General features: G+C 35.8%; 1 protein-coding gene across 2 annotated transcripts; it reads right to left on the bottom strand.

Moving 5' to 3' along the window:
* Window positions 1-1,681: 1,681 nt before the first annotated feature.
* Window positions 1,682-12,909, bottom strand: LOC103721801 (Ribosomal protein L9/RNase H1). 2 transcript variants are annotated; one of them, XM_008812143.5, is made up of 7 exons: window positions 12,657-12,909; window positions 10,901-11,112; window positions 10,660-10,794; window positions 9,267-9,338; window positions 7,637-7,693; window positions 4,284-4,355; window positions 1,682-2,377 (listed from the first exon to the last, which is right to left on the bottom strand). In XM_008812143.5, the coding sequence occupies exons 2-7, from the start codon at window positions 11,042-11,044 to the stop codon at window positions 2,213-2,215; spliced, it is 645 nt and encodes a 214-aa protein (XP_008810365.1). In that variant the 5' UTR covers window positions 11,045-11,112; window positions 12,657-12,909; the 3' UTR covers window positions 1,682-2,212. The 2 variants fall into 2 exon arrangements, with proteins under 2 accessions (XP_008810365.1, XP_088568626.1); XM_088712500.2 differs by having other exon boundaries at window positions 2,216-2,377; window positions 4,203-4,355.
* Between the last annotated feature and the right edge of the window lie 6,281 nt (window positions 12,910-19,190).

Here is a 19,190-nt window from a genome sequence, read left to right as displayed (position 1 = left end):
AAATGACTAAAGCATCCTTAATAGGTGGATGTGCAAATAGATCCATTTATAAGGTGATTGCGATAGAGGACACAAAAATAATTTCAAAATTATATTTTATTTTTAATTAAAATAAATATAATTTCTATTAACGATGTCAGGAGAACAATTATATTAGGATATTTGTACAAAAACAGTATTTTATGAGAGTACATAAATAAATATAAATTTAACAAAATATTCATACAAATTTAAATTTTTGGAAGAATATTTATAAAAAATCCAAAAAAAAATACTCAATAACTTATATTTATTTCACCAATAATAAGAGTAATGCTAAGTGGATTGTTTTATTATTCTATTGCACAAGTCCAAGACATGGTTGATGTCTCATAACCTTTTCACCGGCATTTATTCACTTCTTTCATCAACGAAAACGGTCTGGTAGTTCATTTCATAGGACTAATTTCATGGAAAAAGTAAATATATTAATTCATTTCCGTTAGCATGCCATGAGCTAAATTCGTCAAAGACATTTAGACTTTGTATTTTATGAACCCAGCTAATGATATATTAATGAGATTATTGTGACTTATCAACTACTACCACTCCACAATTTGTTCTTTGAAGTGATCCATCTCATTGATGTCCATAAAATGTTTCAAGTTTTTAGGCAACCGAAGGGTCCAAACTTGGTTACCTAGCTCATCCACGCAAGAAGTACAATAGCACTTGGTTTGAGGTTTGAGATAGATTCTAATGGCCATTATAGCATTTTACATGCGAGTTTACAAGTAATGAGCTGATTCCAGCGTGCAAACACTTAGGCTTTAAAGGTATAACGGGGTGACATATACCAACAGAATTTGAACATACAATCCCTTTTTTGTTAGGTAGCATATAACATGTGAGCTGACGAGTAATGATCTCATTTTAGTGTGCAAACAATTAGGCTTAGAAGGTATAACATGGTGACATATATCTACCCGTGCCTTCTTTAGGTAGCATGGCCATTATTGTTCCCTCCAACACAATTGTGCACGAAAAATCGGTCAAACCGCAAGCGCAACACAAATTGGTCTTTTCACTTTGGTTTATATCGATTTTTTTCTTAAATTCAACTTAATCTTGGTCGATTCATATTCAGTTTGAATTTTCAAAAAGTCGATTCAAACTAGCCCGATTCGACTCAACCTAACCTATTTGTGCCGATGTATTTTATATTCTCTTTTCAAAAGATGTTTCCAAACTATAGCTAGTTCAGTAATTCCATTTTTTTTAACTGCTTTGATTCATTTGCAATTGGAGGAAACAAAAACTAATTTTAGCATAAAAAAAAGGAAACAAAAACTAACAGGTAAACGTCTTAAAAGCCAAAATGGCTCCATTTGGCAATAAAGAACTTGTATATCCCTATTGTCTTTGCTAACCCCTGCTTAACATCCCAAGTGATAGCTGCACCATGAGCTTAATACCTGCATTATACTGTTCAATCATATCTAGCTTTAAATTTAATAGTGAACAACAAATAGAGTCTCAGTGCACATCAAGCTTCAAAAAAAAAAAAAAAAATTGTCATGTAAAATTGATCAGTTCCCCAAATTTCATCCTGAATCTCCATCTGAACCTACTGCTCGGACCCGAAATTTGAAAAACCACTAATATTTATTCATAAAATTCTTCCATGCAATCCTGAAATAAATTTTTAGATTATGCAATGAGTACAAAAGTAGATTAATTTCAAGATTCTCAACTTGGATGAAACAATTATTGCATGCATTGCTACATGGTATGACCGCAGTTTTTGGAGAAGGAATTTGATTCTGGCAGAAAAATAAGTGAAAAGAAAAAGGATAGTTCCTTGCTGTATTCTTTTTCTTTCCTTTTTCATAAAAAAAAAGAAGATCAACTCATAATGAAACAAACAATCTGATTGATAAAACTTCAGATCCCTTGACAGCAGCAACATATTTGAAGAAAATTCCGCAGCTTCATTATATAGGTGCCATATATTTGTTTGCCAATCTCATCAAACCCCACTTTTTAAGATGTTCTCTATGATTACCACTCCCACCTTCACTGCAGCTGAAAGTCGAGTGAGGGTTGATAACATCAACCTACAGCTGAAGCTATCAAATTGCATGCTAATACACTTAACCAATGAATTTACTTAGCAGGTTTGTATGTTGGACAATTTGAGAGATCGCAATATGGAAGCAGCTCTCCTGCTGATTCATTTTCTCCTGATCTTAACATTTAGAGTCCACTGAAGCCTTCCCTCAGGCCGTGGAATCTCTCTTGGTAGGCGGAGGGGCACCTCATACTCCCCCAATGATTGGAGTGGTGACGGTAGGTGCAGATTATCTGGGTGGATATGAACACAAAGCTGTCTCGCCACCTGAGAAGGAAAATCTTTAGAACAACTGCAGCATGATCAAATTTATTTGGGAAAAAAAAAAGCAAGGCAAGAGAGAGAGAGAGAGAGAGAGTTCAGGCACAATCAATTTTTAAAATAAAAAATAGGGTTTTTTGCATGGATACCCTTCTAAATATCAGATTTTGCATGAATACCCTTTCAAAATTGATATTTGCATGTATACCCTCGTAAAACCCTGTTATTGCATAAATATCCCTAATATAACAGTTGTTCTAACGGTGATAAAAAAATCATATTTATATTAATTAAAAATAAAATTAAAATTTGAAATGACATTACCATCCTTACTCTTCTTCACCTCCACCACAACCCCCCCCCACCCCCCGCGGGCTTCCCGCCCGGCTTCCCCGCGGGCTTCCCACCCCCCCCCCCCCCCCCCCCCCCCCCGCATAGTAATTTTTTTTTTTGATGATCCTTGTCGAACGAGTCATCAGAACCATTCCGGTGGGAGATTAATTAGATTAGATTTATTTCATTTCTATTTTTCACTGTGAACCTATATTAAAATTTTATTTTTTGGTTTCTAACCACATATCATATACTTTATTTGAAGGTAAGAAAAACGAAATATCACCCATTTTTGATTGATTGTTGAAACATAATATGGCTGTATATTTTTTTTTTCTTTTATTTTGTTAGGATAGGTTTGGTTGATAAGCACTCTCTCTTACAATTTATATCGTGTATATTTATTTATTCAATGTACAGGTTCTTAAATGGAGCAATAACTATTCAAATTAAAGGTAAAATTTGGAGGATATTTTAAGAAGGTTAAGAATTCTACAAGACTTAAGTACTACTTTGGAAGACAAAATAGCTGGTTAGTTGATGTTGACTGTTATAAAGGATTATAAAGGCTATCACATTAATTAATGTATCTAAATTCTTTCCATCTTCTACGATTTTTTTTGTGTATATATCCTTCTAAATATAGAAAATTGCATGAATATCCTTGTAAAGTTACTATTTGCTTGTATACCCTTATATAAATTTCTATTTGCATGCCTACCCATTAAGGATATTTTAGTCATTTTAATTTGAAACCGTTAATTTTTTAACGGCGTTAGATGGCATGGGTATATATGCAAAAATAAAAATAAAAAAGGGTAGAATAGCAAAATAAGTATTTTACGAGGGTATACATGCAAATATCAATTTTAGAAGGGTATTCACGCAAAATTTGATATTTAGAAGGATATCCATGCAAAAAACCCTAAAAAATAATATAATCAAATAATTACTAGAAAGAACCCAATTCATGGTCTAGCAATTATTTTTCAAATCTTGCATGATTCACATGATCAGGGTTTTTTTAGATTAATAAAATGCATCTAATGTGAGCAGGGTTTTCTGAAAAATTGTTTGACAACAAACTAGCTATAATTTGACAACAGCTTTTTCATAAATACATATCATGTACAAGGGACAGAAATATAAATGCTTGAACCAAAGAGTTTATCACAACTGAAAAAGTAGCCCTTATCTGAGTAGCATGAACTGACATGTTCATCATTCTAACAAGCATAGGAATTTGAAATTCAACATCTTGTTTTTATCTTGCTTATCTCATAGTCGCACACGGAATGAAATGGGACATACAGGAAGATACAAAAGGCTCTGAGCATTTGTACAGCATATGAAAATTCAATATGACTAAAAACAATTAAGAACAACTTTATTTCAGCACACGTCATTCAGCTATAAGTTTATAGTTTCGCACCGGCTTCTAGGATCTGAAGGGCAAGAAGATCAAAACAGCTTTAATGGAAAAGTGAAGCCAAGTTACCTGGTAACAACTTTATGCTTCTCCCGCAAACAGAAATTGTGTAAACGCAAATGCCAAAAGTGTCAAGGGAAGTAGGTTTACCTCAGCCACAAGTTCCTCCTTTGTCACAGGTGTACGCAGTTCAGTGTCAACCTTGATGAACCTTCTCAAAACCTATAATTATGTTTGCAATAGTCAAATAACATATCTAGCAATATTGAAAATAATGTTTAATGAAGGCTAAAGTCAAACTGAAGCTTTTAGCATAGACAGGTCAGTTAACGCCTGGGATTCTAAATGAATCAATTAAAGTTAACAAGGAGAAAATTATGTTTGATGAATCAACCAGCCAAGTGGGCGGAGCATCTCTTCACATGCGCATGCATTTAAAGTTAACTAGGTGAAAATAATTTAAGGAACATATTTGGACTTCTAATAAATGGCAATCTCTTTCTCACATATTCTCACATATGATAAGCATAGAAATGAATTAAAACTAGCAACTTCACATCTCCCAAAGATGATTCTGTCCTCACATTCTTTTTATGATTTTCCACAAAATAGTTTAAATCAAAGCTTGCCATCTAGAAAAAAATACATGAATGTGTATTATGCATGTGATCACACAAATGTTAGCACATGCACCAGACAAAAATAATGTAATGCCTGTCCCATTTTAGGAAGGCTTAATCATTTTGCATGATCTCCACAAAAACTTAATTGTTTGCCATCACGAACCAGACCAGACAATTAGCTAGAGCCCAAAATTATGCCAAATGGATTAAGATTTTAATGGAGTAACAAAGACATTCTATTAATTTTTCAAGATCCTTTGATTCACAGTGGCTAGAAAGGTACAATTTAACATTATTTCACATTTTGATCAGAAAGCAACAATAAAGAGTAGGAAGACATGGTAACTCATATTACACAAACTTTAAATAAGAACAAACATGTCTGGCCAACTAATAGCATCTCCATCCAGTGAAAATTCTCAATAAAAATGATGAAAATTAAAATCAGCAACAATATGTTAATTGGTTCATCACTTCATTAAGAAGTTCCTTGAATCATTATTACCAACATTGTGGATCTTATCTCTAGTACGTACCCAATAACAAGTTGAGAAGACCATCCACTTAAAAATATTGAAGAAGGAATATAGCTCACACCTTAAATGAGGATCCCATTAATTAAGATAGGATATATTCAACTAGTCTGAAAATTAAGAAAGATAAAGGGATGCAGATTTCTCCTCACTTAAAGCATGAGGGGAATCATTCAATGACCAGAACAACAACTACAACAAATTCTTTATTTATCTCCTCAGCCTTAGGTTAAGTTTCCATCCAATTGCTTTCTCTTCTTGATAAGAAACTGAGATTTTCACTATTTGGAGAGGTGGACAAGCCCTTTGGTCATGATTATTAGGGTTCTATAATGGGTATAATGATCTAAGAATAGAAATATTCAGAAAAAGTTCCACATCCAATCTGTTCTATATATTGCTTACGTTCAGTGATTGCCAAACTGATCCAAACCATACAGTTTGGCCCATACCGAACCGACGCCAAGACAGACAGTTCACAAGGTGCTTTTGATTCTTTTTTTTTTGGTTGCTGTTTTTGGATGATGTTCGGTTCAAGTTAATAATCCTCGCCCATGTTCGGTTCGGTTTAATAACCCCCACATGCCCTGGTGGTTCAACGATTTGAGAGCCTTCGAGGCTCTCTCCGCCCTCGCTCTCTCTCGTTTCTCTCTTAAGGTATGGGTTTTTGCAAGGGCTTTGTTTCTTTTTAAGGGTTGATCATGGTGGAGGGAGCGGAGAACGGGGCAGTGGCGAAGGCGGTGAGTATCGCAACATTTTAGTTGCAGCTGGTGGTGCTGGCGATGAAGGAGGACAAGGCGGATGAACCACCCCAAGCAAAACGCCGAGCAAGACCTCCCCTTATCCTCTGCACTGAGCTCAAGAAAGACTTCTCTTCGCTCCTTGTCTACAATTAAAATAAGAACTCCTCGACAGCCGCATAAGCCTCTCCCTCTCTCTTCCTCCCCCTCTCCCCCTCCCTCTCTCTTTCGGCAGCTCCCTCTCCCTTCCCCCACTTCTCTCTCCCTCCCTCTTCCTCCCTCTCCCCCTCCCTCTCTGACTCTCCATGTTGCCATACATGCCGAAACGGCATAGTACGAACCCGTACCATAGTGAACGGATCACCAACCAATATGACCGCCAATACGGTTCGGAGAACCTTGCCTAGGATTCTACTAATTGGAATAAGAATCTAACATAATCTACTATAGAAATTCAATAAAACATACAATGTACATTCAATCCAAATCATAAATTAAATCCTAAACTTCTAATCTTGATTGCAAGAGGGAAGTGCATCAAAGTGGCATCAAGCTAGCAAAATCCATAAAAGCAAAATTATCCTCATCAACATGGTAACAAATGCATAGCATCAATATTTTAAAATGTGGTGCATATTGCCGCACATGCACTTGACATGTGTATGTGGTCCCCTGACCACACCATATTGCCTATATGTGGTATTGTATATCGTCACGACTACATATGAGCCTGCTTAGTATTGTACGGCAGCATATGTGAGCCCCCACTTAGCATTCTAGAGCTAGCATCCCGCCGATGTAGGCGAACTAGGTGAAGCGGGTTCAAGCTTATGGTTAGGCTGATATGAGTTTCAAGTGGGCCCCTAGTATTAATAGTGACAAAATACTGATTATGTTATAATTATTGATATTGTGTATTAGATACTAAATAATAAGCACTAATTATTATTTGTTAGTCAGTTTCAGTATTGCTATTATCCATCCATAAAAAAAATATTATCATTACTATTGTTTTTTTATTGTACTTAATATATTATATTTATTTTAAATAGTTAAAAAATAGTAGTTAAAAAATAAGAGCGCATATGCACCAGCATATGTAGCCTACGCAACTCATATGCACTATGCACTTCCTTGATTGCCTGCATACTGTAGCTACTTTTTAAAATACAGCAGATCATTGTGAGAAACTCAATAACAATATGATAAGAAGTTTAGCAAACTGAATCTCACACTGGCTTGTTAACTGTAATTGCTAGGGTGCAAAATTTCATGGAACAATTATATGCTTCTACCTGCAGCCTGGCCCCATAGGCTTCATTGAAGGCTTTTTTTATTCCCCAGTGAATCCTTGGCTAGCAACATACTGTAACAGAGAGTTGATGTTGGGTTGAGCTGGTCATGAACCATACTCAAGCTTTCATGGGCCATAAGGTTGATACTTGAAACTAGATCCATATTGAAAGGATACAGCTTGGTCATTTACATAAAGGGCCATGCTGAATATTGTTACATAGCAAGGATGTCACTAGAAATTAAAATCACATGGTACATGCTGCAACTCATAATACAGAGGAAAAAGTGCAAACTACGACCAAAATACATACCAGGAGAGCATTATCAAGGTGTTTTGCTGCTGTCTGATATTCTTTCATTTTATCCTCCTTTTGCCGTTCAAAAGAAATAAGCCAAAAAAAAAATCAACAGGTTAGCACCCTAGCATAAGAAAGGTAAAATGCATCAACATTTGTAATGAAAGGTGAAATTGGCACTTCATGCACCCTCTAAAACTAGAAAACAACTAAAAATTGATCATATCCCAATGATGCAGGGGACCATGATTTCGTACCTTGATGCAAAAAAAAGTAGGGTAAGTTCGTACAAGAAGAAATAAGCATATGTAGTCATTTTAATCAAATGCCTTGTAGGGCAAAAAAAAAATGTTACACATCACTAACACAACAAACTAAAATAAGAAGCCATAAATACAGTTCTATCACAACTGAGATACCGCAATACTAGTCCTTGGCATACTTTTAAAACAAAAATTGGAGCCAACACTTAACACTTTTGAAATGATAGCCAAACCACAGAAAAGATCTAGAAATAAGGATAATCAGATAATATTTAAACTTCCTCTAAAGGCCACATGATTCGATAACTATTGTACAAGGATTTAAGAGTTGGTGAATGCTAGTCCGTACCAACTCTACTGTAATGTATTGGTAAGGTACTAGTAGTAATAGGCCCCCCCAGTACCTTATTGTATCAACAAATAGAACATTTTTTGGTGTGCCCGCACCATGAGGTGCCGTCTCTTTAGAGATACCTCTATATTATCATCATAATAGGATTTTCAACAAGATCAATCACATCATCTGGTTGATTTGGTAAACAAAAGCACTTTCAAAGCATTAAGTGAGACAACTCATCAATGCACATCCAGATGCAGCTTCACTGAGAACACTAAATGCCCTTGACCCTAACTGCTTGCTATAGTTTGTATAGTTAATTCAATATAAGATCAACTCTATGTCCAAAGATTGTTCAATATTCTTCGGCCATACCTCAAACCTGAAATGAAATTCTAGGCTATGTTCACATCACATCAGATTGAATCTGAGACATGTTGCCGCTCAAAATGTCAAAAATATTCCACAGAGATGCTTCCTACTACTACTACCGGATATCTCAAACCCTCAAATCTGAGGATTCCTATAAACAATAACATGAACATAACCATAAAAAAAATAATAAATTAATTTGTTTAGTTTTGAAGTATATCAGAGATACTAATTCTAATAGTAATTATCTAATAACAAAAACGTTTTAATGGAACTTACCCTTTAAAAGTCATAGTATGTGTAGGATCAAACTATTATCCTTCTAAGTTCTTAAAATATGATTCATATCTAACTCATGAAAAAGGAATTAAAAAAATGAAAAGAACAGCATCTGACAAACCTCTTATGCAAATATTGATGGTGAAAACAAAAGGAAAAAAATTAGTAGCAGCAGAGCAATAAATAACAACTATTATCAAACGTAAATCATCAATTGCACATGCTATACCAAAGCATAGACATGAAGTCTATGCCAAGACAATTAAAATAAGATAAACTGTTACATGGCACAAGTTTTACAAGAAATGAAAGAAACACCTGGAAAATAATCTAAAATAGTAATTTAATTACAGGCTAAGGAAATGCAGAACTAACACTGATTTAAACCACCCACCTGATCTTGCACTGCATCATCCCTAGTCTTTGAAACTTCTGTCACAGCTTCTGCTTCTTCACGTTGGTAAAGCTGTTCAAACAATGTACTATATTCATGAGATTCAAAAGCTAACATGAGGAAAATTGTAATCCTTCTATTACGTCATGTTGATTATTGCAGATGAAGTTGGAAGATGCAGAAGCAATCTCACAAGATTTCAGTGATAAGTAGTTAATAAGACTTTTAGTTAAAGTAGTTGCGAAAATTAAATTTGCAATTGAACTCAGTCTGCGCAAGCACCCTAGGCCTGTCACCCCTGAAAGGACTGGATTATCAGTTCATCAACATTATTGGAGATGAAGCTGGAAAAGAAAACAGAAATGTGCAAGAACACAGAGCCCAGGTGGTTCTGAAAGACAGTCAAGTAAAGATCTAAGTGAGGGATGGGCATTAACCAGCAATTAAAGGTAAAAAGCATCAGAAGCCCAAGGGGGAAAAAGTTTGCTTCAAGGTTTTAGAAAACTGCATCAAGAACCATCACTGGTACGGTGGTACCTGTGCCGATGATTATGGATTGCAAACAATATGCATGTTAGAGGCAATACTACATCATAAGGGACAAAACAAGCTCTAGGTCATGACTATTCTGAAATTAAACTCTTCCTTGTTGCTCTTGCAACTGAAATATTACAAAATTTTAATCAAATGACAATATACTGGTCAAAGTTGGAACTAAAGGTACCATAATGTTTACACAACAAATTCAACATTACAATCAAACCTGGACAACATCAAGAACATCATGTGTCTGGATCCTAGTGGTAGGAAACTTCTACCAAGAGTAATATACCTGCTTCAAATACTCCCTTACAATGTTGCCCAGACACTTGTTTCACAATTTTTATTGAATATAAAAATCCAGACTATGCTTAGTTACTAGAGCTCTCTCGTAGGTGCACTGCTACAAAATTCATATATTCTTCATATCTTTCTACCCATATAAGACAACAACAAGAAATCATTACATCGAAACTATCACCAATTCCAATCAATGAAAAACTCAGTTGAATCATTATTAGGAATGTTTAGCAATCAAACATGCGCCTTGTTGTGTAATGCTACAATCAGCAACATTCCATCTTGTGCTTGTTTTATTTCATCAAGAATCTCATCCTTATAAACAAGCCTCACATTATTGCAGAAATCTCTTCCCAAGGTTCATAAAATCCATTGAATGACGGAAGGTTGCCACAAAATGGACCAGTCAGCAAATAACACAACACTCTTCAATATTCAATTCCTTAATTTTGAAAAACAAAGGGGAAAAAGAAAAGAAGACATAAAACAATACACATCAAAGAAAGCTAAAATGAAACCTGCAAGCATAAAAAGGGGTGCTGAAGATTTTAACCTTGCGCTGTTCACTGATAAGAAAGGCATACTTGTCTATGTTTGGGACGGCAAGCAGCTTGGGCATCAGGTGGTTGCGGAAATACCCTGGGGCCACCTTCACCGTCTCCCCAGCTTTCCCCAGTTTGTCAACCGTCTGAAAGCAAATCAAACAACAAGAGAAATAGAGGCAAAGATAGAGATCATCAGTAGGTGGAGGAGGAGCGGATGGATCCCATGGCCGAATCAAGGTGGCTGCTCACCGTGGTGAGGATGACCTCCAGCTTCCGATATCTGAGGCCTTGTCCGGCGAAGAGGATGGGATTGGTGATGCCAGCATTGGAGGAGGAAGTCTGGGCTCGAAGGAGGCGGCGAAGGGCATCTCGACCACAACACATGTGAGCCATTTGCACTCAAGTTTGGGGGGAGATGGAACCCCGGAAGTGTCCAACCTTCTACGCTCCTGAACCGTGCCCTAGAACCAAAGCAGGGTGCTCATAAAAGTATTTAAAAAAATAAAAAAGGTCTATCGTGAAGCATATGAGTTAACACATGATGTAATGGACAGCAAGCCAGGTGCTGAAGTGCTAACATGTTTGTCATACAATGCAGGGATAGGCAAATAACCCTCTCCTGAATATCTCAATATAATGACCAAGAGCCTTTATCAGCTTGATAGATAGCAGCTTATCAAGTGCTAACATGTTAAGCAAGTCTCAATTATCTTTTAAAGCAGTATAAGAAAAAATTATATTACACCACATGTCATAAAGAAATTGTGCCTTCATGCAACAACCCACTGTATATATGAGTTTGTTGCCATAAATCATAGCAATTCTCTCATGCCATATCGCACAGAGTTTTGTTTGGTACCCCACAGTGCAGACCAGATGCAATGTTTTTGTTACAATTCGCATGTACTAAAAATATGAAAATGATTGACCTCATGAAATACATAGGCTAGTTGGAAGTGATTAGTTGCACACCTAGTTGCCAACCTAAACCCTAGTTGCCAACCCAATGTGGCCCTGCTCGACCTAGGTTCGCAATTGAATGCTAAGCCCAATTTGGACCAGGGCGATCTTACCTAACACACTAGTCCAAACCCAGGTTGATTGATTGAACTAGAAACATATTAAAAATTAAAATGAAGTGAAAAATACAAAAATAGATAGATGTTAGAAAAATGCATAGTACTCATTGGCAAAATTTCTAATCCTTATCTCTAATCCTCAATTAAATTAATTAAACTACATAAATATGACTCAGTTTCCCAATCTTTAAATTTCAAAATTAATCCTAATCAGATGACTCTCAAAGATTCCAAATGTTCCTATAATAATTTTAATTAGATTTTTCTTTAAAAAGTCTAAAATATGCAAGACTTTTATAAAAGAAAAGATTCTAACATCCATGGACTTAAGATATTTTCTATAACAATTCTAACAAGATATTAACCTTAAAATCTTAAAACTTGCAAAATATTATAGAAACGGGCGCGCTAATATTAAGATAAAACCCAGTTTAACACACACAAAAAAACGATAAATTAATTTTTTCAGATTTTTTTTGGAATTTAGAATTTATATCAACTTTATAAAATCTATATTTTTTAACAACCACGTGTATTTTTACATGCATTATAACTAGTGTAAATAAAGTTGAGTTAGGAACAATTCCTTTCCTCAGACGACAGATAAATAGTCTCAGGTCCCAAGCAAAACAAATGCAATACATATCCCACAAATCATGTATTACAAAACCTAGCAAACAATGATGAAAAAGAAACGCATAAGAAAGAACTATACACATTACATCACATTTGCAAGAGTTAAACTTTGATTAAATGAGTAACAAATAATAATTTTCTAAATTGTTCCAAAAACTTCATATTAACACGGTCGCTGCCCAACCAGTAGGCGTTGATTGGAGGTGGGGGAAGTGTAGGCTTTGGGGCCAGAGATGTGGCTGGCAGGAGAGAGAGAGAGTGTGTGTGTGTGAGAGAGCTAGAGGAGTTACCACCGCTGCTACCGACAAGAGGAGGAGGAGGAGGAGGCTTGGCTGCTGCCGCTGTCGTCGGCGGCAGCGTCAGTGAGGTGTCTCGAGAGGGGTGGCGGGGGAAGGCGTCGGGGATTGGGGGCGGAGAGAACAAGCGCTCCCAGAGATTTTTAGGGCATTTCCTTTTTGCTGTTAACTGATAAGAGAGAGTTAGCATGCATTGCGACGCCTCTCCGTTAGACTGAAACAATTTTATAAATTGGGTTTGGGTTACGACTTTGGCTCGAGAGTCAGAAAGAAGGGGAAAAGAGGTTCGGATAGTCCAGTTTTGAGTTCCATTCTCCTCGTCTCAGGTCCAGTTGGATTGAACTTAGACTCATGGCCTGTCTTACCATGCGATCAAGTTGAGAGTGGATATTGGGATACCTTGACTGAACTTTAAGCCATTTAAGTGTCCATCCAAGAATTAATGCTTGACGAAAGAGTCTATGGATCCTTTCTCCGGAAAAAAAAAAAAAAAGAAAAATTTGTGGGATCCAAATTAGGTTATGTTCCAAGGGACAACTGTATAAGGTTCTAGTAGCCTTGCTCATAAGAGTCTATATATTTTTTTCGATAAATTGGACAAATTAAACATACCAGCATAGATATATACATGAAAATCAGAAAAAAAAAATCAAAAATTAACTAGAAAGATTAGTTGAAGAATCCTATGGTATAGTCTTAATATGATTAGCCATTTAGGCTACCATCCAATCAGCAATGCTATTCGCTTTTCTGTAAATTTATGATACCTCAATAGAGAGCGGTACATGCATCATTCGAGAGCAATCCTATATAAAGAGATGAATTTTGGCATCAGCACTCATGTGGCTATATTGAATGTTATTATTTGGAACAGCTCTAGTGTACAACATTACCAACTATCTCACCGTTGTGGATATAACACGAGAAACTCTCCCTGATGGAACCCAGGCCAAATCCCTAAATTGCCTAATATCTCTAGTGTACAACATTACCAACTACCTAGTTGTTGTGGATATAATACAAGAAACTCTCCCTTACGGAACTCAGGCCAAATCCCTAAATTGCCTAATATCCCTAGTGTACAACATTACCAACTACCTAGTCGTTGTGGATATAACACGAGAAGCTCTCCCTGGTGAAACCCAAGCCAAATCCTTAAATTGCCTAATATCTCTAGTGTGCAACATTACCAACTACTAGATAACCTTTATGTAGTTAATTAATGGATAAATATAAGTAACCAATATACTTGAAAATATTTTATAAGCAATACTTCAATAAGAGCCCTTAGTGCAATGCCACAAACTTTATTTGAAAAGAAAGTGACCTACATAAGGTACCCTCTCCACCATATAATGGAATCAACAGGTAAGGTATCATTAGTTTTGGAGGTCCATCTACTTAGGTAGAATGAATTCCTAGACCATGCATACTAGCTAGTAAAAAAAAAAAATCAACTTTAGAATTATAACATGTAATAAAGTCCCCTTAGGGAGATAATTGTGTGCAATGATTCCTCAATACTTCTCAATTTGTTTCAAAAATTAAAAGAAGAAACCCGCAAATCACAATGGACAGGCCACTTTGGTGATCACCGTCCAATGAAACCCACAACCTTTCAAAAATAGGGATCAACCAGCTATGCCTATCAATCCATTCTTTAACCTTGATGCACCAATAGCGTACAATTTACAAAAAAATAATATGACTCAATCCCTTGAAACTCCAACAAAGGGATCATTAAAATCTCAATAAATACGCCACTTTAGTAGTCACCATTCATTCAAAACTTACAACCCTTTAAAAATAGAAATTTTTATAAAAAATATAATTATTCAGTCCAAATATGAGAGTACATAAAATTTGCACCAACATATTTAATATCCTTGATGAAATAAAAATATATTATAGGGACCACAACATAATTATTAGAGTACCATTTTGAAATTAAACTTTAGTTTAGGGACAAAATAAGTATTTAGAGACCTTTATGTAATAAAATGTCACAATAGGGACTAACGTACAATTTTCAAAGGACTTTATCAAAGCTCCATATTTTTAGGGGCTAAACTATAAATCTTCCTTTTGTAGCTAATCGTTTCATATTTCAGATTGGAACCCAAAACCTGAAACCCACTTATCCTTCATCTTCCTGACAATTGGGCGGAGGAGGGCACCGAATTTGGTGACCCGTCCATTAATCGGCGGCCACCACCTTCTCTCGGTGACTCTAACTGCCAGTTTCCTGGCGATTGAGAGATGAACCAGCGGCGGCGGCGCAACCGCTCGTTAAGCTCACCATCGGCCTATCTCAGGCGGTCGGCAGTGACCTCTCTGGCCACTCGATGGGAGGAGGAGGAGGGCACAATGGTGGGGAAGATGAGTGCTATCGTCCCTTTTTCTTCTTTTTCTTTTTTTTATTTTTTCCTTTCACCCCTTTTTTTATTTTTTTAATTGTTTTCTTCTCGATTTGATCCATTATTTTGATTCTAATCTACTACAAAATTCAAGCTTAGATACTAAATATTGGAATTTTATAGGCTACATGCGAAAGATGAGAACAAAAAAAAAACTATAAATCAAACTAAAAAAGATCAAAGCATACCTTAAGAGATCTAAGGAGCCATTGATAATTGCTGCAGCAATATCTGTAGAAGAAAAAGCACAAAGATGGGGCAGATCTTTCTCTCCTTCTCCTCCTTGATGCCTCTATCTTCAATGGGATAGAGACTTTGATGCCCTAGAATTTTTCTACATGAGTGGAGTGGGGATCTAGCCCAGTTAGTTATGCCAATAGGTCAATCCATTACATAGCCCATTAACAAAGTTAGGCCTACACCAATACTCGTTACACCACATGACTAAGATATTAAAGCCCAAAATAACTATATGATCACAAACTAATTATGAGTTCCTTAAACATTCATTCAAAAGACCACTTAGCCCATACTGCATAACAAATCAAATTAAAATCAGTTCTTAATCAATGGAAGCCCATCTTTATAAGACATTCCAATATATTTGATATATTGAAATTCATTTAACTTGTTTAACCTAACTTGGTATGTTCAATAAGTAGGTTATTTGGGTCAGGTCGAATTTCCTATTTAATAAATAAATCAGATTCGAACATAAAATTTTGATATATTTAATAAATATGTCAGATTCAGGTTGATGAATTTTTGACTCGACCCGTATCCAACCCAATATGTATCTAACCCAACCGGTCTGATTGCCACCCCTAGTATCCATATTACTACTTCAGACATATTGGGTCCACGACCACTATAGCCACAATAGTATTACAAAAAACATGTAACATTCCTAGCCATTTCATCATTTTCTGGCTTCTCGCACGCGAATTTAAATATCTTTCGATTGGCATCACATACGACATTCACATACGAAGTTTTTTTCGAGCTGCAGACTCCTAGCTAGATTGGGTAGGAAACCTACCTTATTTGGAACATTTAATTACCCTTTGCAACGAAAGGGTAATTATTTTTTTTTAAAAAAAAAAGGTAACCTGGGCTTACGGAGCCCATAACCAAGATTATTTTTTTTAAGACAAAATCGCTTATGTTAGGTTTGAAGCCCAACGTCCCAAATTGTTCGTTTTGTGCGATGCTATCAGCAACTTGGAATATATCTATCCTGGATGGGTGAATGCTACGTGTAAAATGTTTATATGGATTGTGACACTAGCAGTGGTCCGTAGCCTTTTTGTTGACTCCATTGATTAGGCATTGCATGCACTAATGTTCACAGGTTGGAATCCAACTGTTCACTTTAATAGACTAAGACTTCCTTTACTCATTATTAAATATTACATTGGTTGATGCTAGGGGAAGGTCCCTCTCACATTTTCTAATGCCCATCTCGTGTTATCCTCCCACATGGCACAATATAGTGTAAACCACTGTATAGGATTCCAATTTGAGGCATGAATTAATACATGTAGGGTAATAGGAGATTTGAAAGGTGCTTTAATTTCGATGGCCCTATTTTGATCTACATTATCATTTGCTATACCTCACCGACACTAGAAGATGAGCTAGTGAAAAATATATATACTACACTATTAAATGAGAGAAGAATACATCATTTTAGATTTCGTCTATCAAATTTTATGATAAATGTATTTTTAACTTAACTCATGAATATCCATAAAAAAGTACAATCAACAAGTTGAATATAATTCAAGAATGCTCTATTTGTTATATATTTTTTATCTCTAATCTACACAAATCTCAAATAAAATAACTTTATTTTTTTTAAAAAAAATTACTCATTATTTTTCTGCATTCCTAGCTAACTAGATACTTTTAAAATTTAAAACACAAATAAAATTATGAAAAATGAATTCTATTAGACTTTCTCTAACTAAAATAACAAAAGATCGACAAAATAGTTAAAATTCTAAATAAATTGAATTCTCTTGTGGCTCTCTCGAGTCCCCTATCTCTCACACATCTCTCTTCCCTCCACATCGCTTGCCCTATATCTCTCTCTTCGGCCCCATCATTTATACCCGCAACACCCCTCTTTTCTCTCTCTTATGTCCCTTTCTCTTTTACAAATACCTATGTGATACCTCTTATCTGGCCCGGTCTATTTGACTAGCCTAGAGTATTTGGCCTAGCCATTTTTGGCCTTGGGCTTCACATGTGACGCATGTGAGGGTGGATCGGGAAGAAGACTCTAACTGAGAGTCTTCTTTCTCCTCAATCACGATGGTGATCGGAATCCCATTGCAATCCAAAGACCGACCAGATAAAGCTGGGATTGCCTATTTAAAGACCTCCTCCTCCTCCTTTAAGTTCACACAAGATCAAGTCACCGATTCCAAGAGTTTCTTCCTCTGATTTCTGCCAGACCACGTTGCCAGATCGAGGTAGGTGTTCTTCTTCTTCTCTTTCTCTCTTGCTATTTTAGCTGAGATTTGGGCCGACGAATTGCCGGAAAACCATTTGAAATAGGGTGCCCTATTTCGTCCCCCTTTTTTTCTAGGTTTCGCCGCCATCGGCCACCGTTGCCGGCGATGACTATGGCTGAGAGTCGTCGTGACCACCATCGCCTAGGGATGAGCCACCATGGGCTACCACCCCTCTGACCAAAGAGGAAAGGGAGAGAGACACTGTCCCTTTTTGGGGAAGAAGAGAGTCCCTCTCTTCTTTCTCTCTCCTCCCTCTCTCTTTCTCTTTCCTCTCTCCTGATTCTCTCTCTACATAACTTTTTCTCATTCTCTCCCTAGAGATGATAGATGTAGTAAGACACTTCTCTTCATGATTCTGGACAATTCTAGTGAAGGGCCATGATCCATGTTTAACGGGCAACATGCCAGCCCCCATCTTAGCCCTTTGCGAACACTATTAGATTTGGTCACCTCTGATCTCTATTGAATCTTCTGTATCCTAATTAGAATATGATCAGATGAGTTTTGCCTTGATTAAACTAACCGGGGGGTCGGGCACTTCCGTTAAGTTAGCCCAATGAGAGTATTGATATTAGAATTTCTATTCTTGAAATAATCATGATAAATTTTGATAAAAATATAATTTTTAACTACTAGGATCTTAGAAAGATTTTTAAAATTGTTTGGACTGATACTTTGGATTCATCGCAAGATAAGGAATTTATCAATAAATTATAAATATTTTTTAAATTAAATTATTCTTGATTTATAAATTTGATGTATAGTATTTTATTATTATATATGCTTTTTTCTAAAATATTGTGTGATTCTTGGTTGAATGTATTAGTTTTGATATATGTTTGATTAATTTTGATATTGCGTCTTAGGATTTAGAATACTGAACATATTTTGAAAACAAGAGTTTTGAATCGAAACAGATTTAGACTCGTAGCCACACTATATTTGCTAATCTGCCTGTTGGTATTTCGATACCTTGCCAATGGGGTTGTACATTGGCATTTCGATACCCTGCTAGTGGAGATTGTACGTTGGCATTCGATACCCTGCCAGTGGGGATTATACGTTGGCACTTCGATACCCTACCATTGGCGGTTATATGGTGACAGTTTGATATGGTCATAGTTCTTGGCTGTCGAGTTGAATTGGATGATTTGAAAGAAATTGATTTATAAACGATATTTGGATTTTAAGAAAAATTGAATTTAGCATGCGTAATATTTCAATAATACTATATGTCTGAATTTGGTTTGAATTGATGAATATAATATGCTTATTTTCTGTAAATGATTACTTAGATTATTATATAATTTTTCTAGCTAAAGTGTTCATTACTTACTGAGTTGTCTAGTTCATTATACGATTTCTTACTGTTTTTACAGATTCGAAGAATTAGCTCGACTCTGAAATTTGTCATAGAAGAGCAATTACAGATAAGATTTTGACATCTTTATTTAGACTAGATTTATTTTAGATTTGATGCAAGACTTTGGAATATTATTAGTTTTGCAAGGCTTTTTAATTTTGTTATTTAATTAGAATTTGAACGTTATTATTTAAATTATTTTTGTTGCCTGATTTGATTATGATATTAT

The sequence above is a fragment of the Phoenix dactylifera genome, chromosome 16 (genome assembly GCF_051530095.1).
Source record: "Phoenix dactylifera cultivar Ajwa chromosome 16, Ajwa_hap1_PhDact_Kaust_v1.1, whole genome shotgun sequence".
NCBI classification, from domain to species: domain Eukaryota; kingdom Viridiplantae; phylum Streptophyta; class Magnoliopsida; order Arecales; family Arecaceae; genus Phoenix; species Phoenix dactylifera.
Note: the sequence above shows the minus strand (reverse complement) of the source record. Positions and strands in the feature narration are given on the sequence as shown.